Source organism: Trematomus bernacchii, unplaced genomic scaffold (assembly GCF_902827165.1).
Source record: "Trematomus bernacchii unplaced genomic scaffold, fTreBer1.1, whole genome shotgun sequence".
Taxonomy (NCBI): domain Eukaryota; kingdom Metazoa; phylum Chordata; class Actinopteri; order Perciformes; family Nototheniidae; genus Trematomus; species Trematomus bernacchii.
Genome location: NW_022987564.1, coordinates 7,283,954 through 7,293,653, shown reverse-complemented (window position 1 = coordinate 7,293,653; position 9,700 = coordinate 7,283,954). Strand labels below are relative to the sequence as shown.

At 39.6% G+C, this 9,700-nt stretch overlaps 1 protein-coding gene across 1 annotated transcript; it reads left to right on the top strand.

Annotated features, from left to right (window-relative positions):
• The first annotated feature begins 1,532 nt into the window (after positions 1 to 1,532).
• Positions 1,533 to 9,429, top strand: LOC117477609 (methyltransferase-like protein 24). Its single transcript, XM_034124324.1, has 5 exons — positions 1,533 to 2,164; positions 3,298 to 3,396; positions 4,955 to 5,091; positions 7,223 to 7,490; positions 8,451 to 9,429. Exons 1-5 carry the CDS (start codon positions 1,853 to 1,855, stop codon positions 8,754 to 8,756), a joined length of 1,122 nt encoding a protein of 373 aa, XP_033980215.1. The 5' UTR covers positions 1,533 to 1,852; the 3' UTR covers positions 8,757 to 9,429.
• The last annotated feature ends 271 nt before the right edge of the window (positions 9,430 to 9,700 follow it).

Genomic DNA, 9,700 nt, shown 5'->3' with positions numbered 1-9,700 from the left:
TGTCGATTGCAGACTGCTTCTTTAAGGGATTATGGGAGGTGTGAGCGTGGCTGTGTGTGTTTGGGCTTTGCCCAGGCTGTCTGGGTCTGCGCGAGAGAGAGAGGGTTCAGGCAAGGACACGATTCGACAGGGAGGGAAAGGGAGGGGAGGAGAGGAATAGATGGTGGAGAGAGGAGGATGTGTTTGAGGGGAAAGAAAGAAACCAGACTTAGGAAATCAGGAAAGAGTGTCAGAGATGTTGCCACTGAAACAAAATGTACAAAAAAGTACTGTTTCAACATTCCTCATCCAAATAAGGGAATAGCGTAACGGCGTAAAGGCTGGTGGTACCAGAGAGCTGACAGGAAGGGAACCCACGCTCATTTCATGTCCTCACAGGAATACTTGCTATAATAGAACAAACATTATACATCTGCAGCTTGTGTGTGCGTGTGTGCGTGTGTGTGTGTGCCAGACAGACAGAGAGAGTGTGAGAGAAAGGAAACAGATGGGGGGAGTTTACAGGCTGCATTTTGTGTACAGTTTGTCAACAGGCTGACTAAATAGACTAAGACATGGCCGCAGGAAATGTGTTTGCTGTGACATTCCTCTGTATGTGGAAGGAAACACATACTGTAACGCTACATGACAGACAGAGAGGAAGTGCATGCAGCTCTTTCAGACTTTTCTTTTGCACTATACCAAAATAACAGCATCTCATTTAAATTAGCCACATTAACCAAATTAGCCATCTAAAACCCACATTTTCCTCATTTTATAGGATGCCATTACCTGTAAGGATTCTCAATGGTCAGCAGTATTCTAAGTAAAATGTCCTACAATAACATTTGTATTATCACAGAAATGTACTAAAAACACTTTAAAGGTTTGTTATACAGCAGAATTCTCCCTGTCAGTTTTATTCTTATTATTTATTGCTGATCAATAACATTTAGGTATCGGTTTAATGTCGCTGGTCAAGAGGGAGCAAATATTAAAAACGTTATGTTCTGTTGTTATAAAACCATGTTTCCTATTTTATAAACGTATTATTGGTTTGGAAGCCTGTGTTAAATGTGAATATCCTAAGTTAGTAGGTCTAGCTGTAAAATAAGGACTAATATTTCCAAACATCTCAAAACTGTAGCAACTTTAAGAACAGTAGTCTAATAAAGTAAAAGTAGCCTACATAGTTAAAATAATTGTGTATTAGCCACAGAGTGTTAGTTTATTTAACAAAAGTAGCCTATAATAATAAGTAGCCTAAACGCAAAATAGACAAAAATAAGTACTGAACTGAAAGCTATTTATTTCATAAATAACATGACTTATTCAAATAGGCTACTATTGATAATAATATAATCAAATTAAATAGGAGATATTACAGTCACCGCTTATTCTTGTGGAAAGCTATGCGTCGCTTAGCAACAACTTTAGCAACCGTTCTTAAATATTTATGCGGAAAACTATCAATCAATCATTCACCATGACTAGTCTACTGTCTCCGAACTTTAGTCTCTTTAGTTTAACCCATAAAATACACTTATATATTGCTTTAGCAACATTTAACGTTGTTGACCTGTTTTCCCATATGACCGAGTAAAGTTGATTTTAAACTGTAGGCCCGAGTTATTTATGGCCTAAAATAAAGCAGTCACTGTGTCAATAAGGCCACCGTTGACCGAGGAATGCGCTTCGTCATCACAACTTTCCCCTGGGGGTAAAAGAAGAAGAAGAAGGAGGTCTGGCAGGAAAGAAAGAGGAGTGGTGTTCTCCTCAGCAGGGACTTTCCTTTGCTTGCCCTCCGGTAAAAAAGAGTTGAGTCACAGGGCACCGAGCCGGAGATGTTCCCCGGCGTCGCCACGGAGGAGGAATGTGGGCCTGTGCGCGGTGGTGCTGGGGCTGCGGTGGTCTTCCCCTCCGCTCGGGAATACTTCTTCTATTAATCCCTCCTTTTATCCTCGCACTCCAACTCATGGTAGTCGGGCCACTGTTGCCTGCAGCCCGGGGGGAGGGGGTGGTGGAGCCGCAGGAGTTCGCCTTCTCCGTTATCAGCATCGAACCGGAGAGGAACCCACGTCCACGGGGATCCCCGTCCCTGCGTCCGGGCCTACAGGAGGAGGATGCGGAGAGAAAGGAGGGGGAACAGGCGTATGAGGATGAAAACGAGATGCATTCACGCCAGGTAGGTGGAGAGATACATCTGACATATAATCAGTGCTGTAACTTAGGCCTACTATGTTCATTTACTCAAGTCCTACTGTAGCCTACTTAAATACAATGTTCAGGTAGCCTACTTTACTTCAGTATTTTTCAATTGTTGGCTACTTTGTAGGCTACTTCTACCCCACTACTTGATTTGAGGACTTTTACATAGTATTGTAGTGCCTACAATATAAGGTGAAGATTTACTCAAACAACTGCCATGTTGCTTACCTTCACGCTAATTAAACGTAATTGCACTAAATGCACTGAATGTGAACTGAAAGTAAGCAGGGGACACATTAAAAAGAATACCCTGCAGCTCTTTGTGCAGCTTTTTGCAGCTCTGTGAAACAGGTGAGGACAGCACTGACCCCAGATCAGAGGTGACAGCTGTTCTCTCTTTCTGTCTTTTCTCCTTTAGTTGCATAAAGCTCCAACTCTCGTGTGTGTGTGTGTGTGTGTGTGTGTGTGTGTGTGTGTGTGTGTGTGTGTGTGTGTGTGTGTGTGTGTGTGTGTGTGTGTGTGTGTGTGTGTGTGTGTGTGTGTGTGTGTGTGTGTGTGTGTGTGTGTGTGTGTGTGTGTGTGTGTGTGTGTGTGTGTGTGTGTGTGTGTGTGTGTGTGTGTGTGTGTGTGTGTGTGTGTGTGTGTGTGTGTGTGTGTGTGTGTGTGTGCACGCATCTGTCCTATACCTGACACTCTTTTCCTTCACTCGTCATCCCCTCTCTCTTTCATTCTCTTTTCTCTCACTGTCTGTTTTTCTGCCCAAGGCTAAACTCTCTGACTCATTCTTGAATCATCACCCCCCCCCCACTACCCATCGAGGTTGCCATGGTGACCACAGGGTTCAGTCTGAGTTGGGTGGGGGGCTCTTTGTGAGTGTGTTTGTATGTTACACTGCCTCAGGAAAATATGTAACCACAGCAGGTCTGAGGTCAGAGGCTGTGACCTTCCTCCTCTGCACTCATACCTGGGGCAGAGGGTGTAGGCAGCAGCAGAGACCCACTCACACACATTACTGTCATTCATATTCATTATTCAGAACGCTTTACAAATTCCCATGCATCTGTTGGTAATATCAATATATTGATACCATGTATGTGCAAATTTTCCCAGACTGGACCCAGAAAGCTGGATCTGCAAGCGTGGGCATCAGACGAGCCGTCCTTCACTGCAGAGCTCAATCGCATCATCACATTCATCACCAGGCCACAGGTAGACTGCACAGAACATCACCTCAAATACTGCTGCGCTGTCAATGTGTGAAATTTCCAAATGCACTTTAAAGGTTCCTACAATACCTAACACAATTTGAAAAAAAAAGTATTCACTGTACATGGCATATTTTTCCTGTTTTTTTAACATTTCATGATACTTTACTGACTGCAGAATAATAAGCAAGCAAGCAAAACTTTATTTATTAAGAACATCGAGGTGCACAGTGTGCTGCACAGTTTGTGAGATACTTTACCATAGAAGTTGCAGCCAGAATAAAACATATTGTAAAAAATAAAACCTTAGAGATAAATTATTTTAAAAGCCACATAAATAATACAAGTGAGTAAACCTTTAAAACCTTAAAGAAGATAATAATTTAAACCAATAGTTGACCAATACAAAAATACAAAATTAAAACCAATAAAATAAGTGTAAATAAAATAAAATGTAATATCATGCAGATAATCACTGAGACTGACAGAATGAGCAGCTTTTAAATCTGAGATTAAATACAACGTAAAGCTTTAAGCAAATTTGGTAACCCTTATTACAAATACAGTTTACTACAGTGCCCTCCAATGGTTTTGGATTCTGACCCTTTAAATAAGTCTGTTTGTGACTCCTCGTCACAGGGTGTATATGACAGTGAGATGTCAGCACTTTAACCAAAATGTCCTTTTTAAGATTGAGTAATTTGCATATGCTTTAAAAAGTAAAACTTTCCAGAATTTCATAAGAAGAAAAAATATATTATTGAAACATCAGAGAGAATAAATGTTGCAATCTTTGTGATCATTTTTTTAACTCTCAGATTTATCTTGTGACCAATTTGTCGGGGCGGGGTCACGACCCTCAGGGTGAGAACCACTGGTCAAATATGTTGGGCCCTCCCTGAAGGTCTCCAGCTACAGTCCTGCTCACGGGGGATCTACAGAGACTAGCCAGGAGTTACATCCTGCCAAGCCCGTAATCAATAAAAACTTCACTTTTTCAACTCCTTCACTTCACTTCTACGACTGCAGACTTCCAGCGTGGAGGTTAACACAGCAGTAATATGATCAGTCAGGCGCTGTCAGTATCCTGGCAGCAGAAATCTGCAAAATCTGAAGCCAGAGAAGACTTTCGGTTCCACACTGCAAACTCCCATACAAGACTTAAGACCTAGATAACACTAAGTGCTGAGGAACTGCAGGGAAACGTTTAAAATCCAAAGTATATTGTGCTGATTTAGTTCTGTAAATATTCAATTACAGTACTGCAAGTTAAATCAGAATCAGGTGTTCTTAAAAACAAATACAACAAATTATGTGATCAATATAAGGATTATCATCAACATGAATCTCAAATTTCAGGTTAAAATGTAACAGAAAACTATTTGCTTTACCTACTTGACACATCTCTCTGTCTGAAATGTTCTCACACATTTAACAAGAACCCGCTTTCACACAACTTCTTCTTTAACTTCCTCTCTCTTTAGTTGTTGGCTAATTCTGGCTAAAAACCTTGTCCAGTCCTTCTCACGTGACCCTCTACTCTTTTGTCCCGTCATCTCCAGCTGAGCTGCCCCATAGTGTTGTCTCCAGGTGAGACTGAAGCCTCGCAGCCCCCTGCAGACCCCCCCCGCTGGCTGCTGTGTGCTGAGGACTGGCTCCTTCCAGCTGCAGATACCCCGTGTGTTGCGTACTCCTTTAGGTGAGCCCATATATACAATGATTTTTTTCTTGATAAAGTGAATCATTTGAGCAGAAATATGAATCAAACTATAAACTCCACATTTCTAATAAATGATTTGATTATGAAAAATAAGAAGTGTACATTTAAAATAGAAAAAGTGACAATTACAGATGTTGAATGTCTACTAGGTAAATGTAATGATAAACCACCAGGTGTGGATAATTTAGTTGGTACATTTCTTAGATATGTTGCTAATTTTGTTGCATAGCCTATCTGTCATATTATACATTTGAGTATTGAAAAATGTATTTGCCCACAGGCATGGAAAATAGCAAAAATTATTCCACTTGCAAAAGATCCAGCTGGACCATTTTCTGGTACAAATAGCCTCCCAATAAGTTTGTTACCAGCGTTAGCAAAGATAATGGAGAGAATAATTTTCAATCAAATACAAAAATACTTTGAAGGTAACAAGCTTAATACTGTGTATCAACATGCTTACAGACCTGGCCATTTGACATGCACCGCTTTAACACAAATGACAGATGACTGGAAGGGCGAACTAGATAATAGGAAGTTAGTGGGTGCAGTACTACTTGATTTTAGTTCTGCTTTTGATGTCATTGACCATTCTTTGTTGTTACACAAGCTGGAACAATATGGTTTTGATGTTGAAACGCTGAGGTGGTTAGAAAGTTACCTGACAAATCGAAGTCAAACTGTTTTTTTTAATGGAAGTCTCTTAAAGATGAAAACAGTCACTTGTGGAGTACCTCAGGGTAGTTGTTTGGGACCACTTTTATTTTCTATTTTTACAAATGACCTACCATTAGTGTTAGAAAAAGCTAAAATTGTAATGTATGCAGATGACTCAACAATATATTATGCAGCATCAACTACAAGAGAGTTGACAAATGTTATGAATAAAGATCTACTACTGATATCAGAGTGGGTCATAAATAATAAGTTGGTACTTAATGCGGGAAAAACAAAATCTTTATTAATAGGATCAAATCATCAGTTAAAAGGTGAACCAAAATTGCAACTACATTTAAACCATATTCAAATTGAACAGGTCAATGAGACAACATTGTAAATTATAAATCATAAATTATCTTGGTCTAAACAAATTGATAATGTTGTATGTAAAATGGGAAGGGGTGTGTCACTTGTAAAAATAATTGTAAAATATTTGCCAATGGATGTCAGAACACAAGTTTTGGATGCTTTGGTTCTGTCGCAGCTTGATTATTGTTTGGTTATATGGTCTAGTGCTGCTGAAAAAGATTTAAACAAACTACAAGTAGCACAAAATAAGGCAGCACGATGTGCACTGCAGTGCTCCTACAGAACCAGAGTCACTGAAATGCTGGAGACACTGAAATGGTTAACTGTCAGACAGAGGTCAACTTATATTTTGTGAAATTTTGTCAGAAATATTACAGTGACTCACTCACCACATATATTATCACAAAGGTTTATAGCGCAATATGCTCAACATAACTATCAAACACGACATACAATAGAAGGAAGGTTTGTATTACCCACATCTAAATCAAATATGGGACAGAAAACAGTCATGTACAGAGCCATGGTCAGCTGGAACTCTTTACCGATCCACATCATTCAGGAAAATTCTCAAGTACATTTCAAAAGGTTGCTAAGAAATTATTTAAGTATTATAAAGTACATTTGAACTGTGCCTGTGGCTATGTATGTATATATTATTATGTACACTTATTTGTATTGACTTTTGTTTGGCCTTGGGATGGTGATAATTGAATGACCATTTTAGTTTTCACTTCATACAGCACTGTAAATTGCATGAAATTATGAGCTGTTTTGTTTTGTTTTAATTTTGTTGTATGTATGTTTATGTATGTTTTATGTATGTTTTGTGTGTGTGAGGACCCCAGGAAGAATAGCCAATGCTCATGCTAGTGCTAATGGGGATCCTAATAAAGACAATAAGACAATATGTCTCTACACTATATCCATGTCTCAGTGCATGTGCTGGGATGCTTATGCATTCATAACGCTGGCAGAGTGAGAATAAACAATGCATATTTAATCATGCATGCAATAATCTTCAAACCCCCCCTCTGCTCGCTGGCTCACTGTGTCTCTTTATTTGTCTTTGTCTCTTCAGTATGGATGGAGGAGATGCAGACTTTCTAAAGACAGTGTCAGGGCTGGGATGTGAAGTACACAGTTTTGATCCCAGCAACTCCAATGCATCTGGTGGTCACCTTGGCAACAGTTTGGTCGGTAACCATGACGACAGAGGGGTGGTCCACCGGCACAAGATGTGGCTGGAGTGGCGGGCTCCAAAGAGGCGCAAGCAGAAGACGAGAGGCAACCGAGGAAGTGTTTCTCAAACACTGGCAGACATCATGGCTGCACTGGGACATCACACAGTAAGACACACACACACACACACACACACATAGAAACACACACACACACACTCACAGACACATGGATAAGTGGAGAAACAGTGCCGAGAACATACGTACCTTCATAATAATTTCACCCCAACATACCCAGAAAGCTCTCTTACTTCTACGTTCCCATAGCAACAGGGCTCTGCGCCATCCCTGGCTGCCATGGCAACAATTAAAGTGAGTGAATCACACGCTGGTTACTTCCTGCAGCCACAAGAGGGAACTATATACCTACAGTCTGGGTATTTGTGGATTGACATAATAAAAAAGCTCAATCTATCGATAAATTACAGTTTATTTATATAGCCCAATATTACAAATGTTACACTTGTCTCAGTGGGTTTACAATTTTTGAAGAATACAACACCCTTTGTCCTTAGATACTCACATCGGACAAAGAAATACTCACAAAGAAACCCCACAGTTAATGGGAAAAAACGGAAGAAACCTTGGGGAGGGCAGAGGAGGGATCCCTCTCCCAGGACTGACAGACATGCAATTGGTGTCATGTGTATAGATTAATAAGATACTACATTCACAACATAGACAGTCCATAGAAAAGATAATGTGTCTTTATATAAGACGAATTTGTCATGACTCCTATATATTAAAATGTAATTATGTTTGAATTTGGCTTTAAAGTATGTGTTTTTACTGATTTGTGATTACAAAGCAACAGGAATGCTTTGGAAAGCAGATAGGCTGCACAACATGAATCATGATAAGTTGTTATGATTAAAAATGCATACAGTAACATGACATTGAGTAAGGAAAAGATTTTTACAATTCTTGTGTATTCCAACACACTCACCCATTGCAATATCAATAAAAACAGATTCCCGGTATTTCACGTAGTTTGGATTGTGAAAACCTGATTATGCCGTCCTGCAGGATGATAATCACTCAGTATTCTCTTCTCTGTATTCTCTATAGGTTCACTTCCTGTATGCTGACCTGCTGAGTGCTGAGTGGAGAGTTTTCCAGAATTGGATTGAGTCAGAAACTCTGCAGAGTGTCCATCACATTGTTGCCACAGTGCACCTGCAATGGGCTGGGTTTGAGGTGGGCGGGACAAATGAGGAAGTGCTCCGCTATTGGTTCAGTGTCCTACAGGGTCTCCAAGCCTCTGGACTCCAGCTGGTCCACAGCTCTGCAGGAGAGGGAGGCAGTGTGCTCAAACAGACAGTTGAACATGTTCACAGCTCATACACACTGAGCTGGGCCAACACAAGGCGATGACACTGAATGAAGGAACACAGGTGCACACGCACACGACCGGACATTGTGGATGGCCCTCAAACAGGAAGGAGAAGGTCAATCCAAAAACTGTCGGTGTTGATGCCCTTATCTTACAAGGAACTTTTTCTATAACAGTTCTTAACATGATGTGATCTCCCTCTAGTGGCGATGGAAACATCTGGCTTTGTGTGACTCCACCCGCAGTTGAAATACTATTGTGTCTGTAGATAATGGAAACTCATTTGATCAAATATTGAGGTAGCTACACATTGTCATTTATTTATTTTCAGAAGTGCGAGGTTATCAATATCATGTTATGTTATACAGTGCACCACTTCCTATGCAATATGCAATCATTTTGATACTTGACTTGACTTTGAATGTATATTCAGCAGATAATGTAGATTCAGCTTTATTTAATGTATTTCTGTACATCTTTGTATGAGTTAAATGCTTTTTATGTGCAATAATTGTTTACATTGAAGATTGTATTGAGACAAGGTGTCTGTAAAATATACAAAGAAGAAAAGAAAGTTGTATAAATGTGCATTGATACAATAATAAAATATGAAATAAAGCCAGCAGTCCTTAATTTGTCTGTCCTTAGGGAATCCTTATCATCAAAATATATGCAAGTATACTAATATAATTATGATCTATGTGACATGTAAGCTGATTTTAGGTGCAGGTGTGTGTTTATTTCCATTGAATTTTAAGAGTATTAATTTAGTTACTAAGTTTGCATTTTCCTTTAAACACTTACGATGTAATAAAATAAATACGAAGTGACTGAAATAATTGCCTAATTCCAAAACAAATACGTCCAATATTTAGGCACCATGCCACAAGACAAGGCTATAATTACTTATTGCAGCATTTAAACAAATTGTGTCAATATCATTTACAACACATTCCCATACTTAGATAAATGATTTAACCTTTTA

Excerpts from the sequence above, each read along its gene's own strand:
- LOC117477609 (XM_034124324.1), top strand. The coding sequence starts at position 1,853 with ATGTGGGCCTGTGCGCGGTGGTGCTGGGGCTGCGGTGGTCTTCCCCTC. Across the intron at positions 5,092-7,222 it reads TGTGTTGCGTACTCCTTTAG|TATGGATGGAGGAGATGCAG; the intron begins GTGAGCCCATAT and ends TTGTCTCTTCAG. Across the intron at positions 7,491-8,450 it reads CTGCACTGGGACATCACACA|GTTCACTTCCTGTATGCTGA; the intron begins GTAAGACACACA and ends TATTCTCTATAG.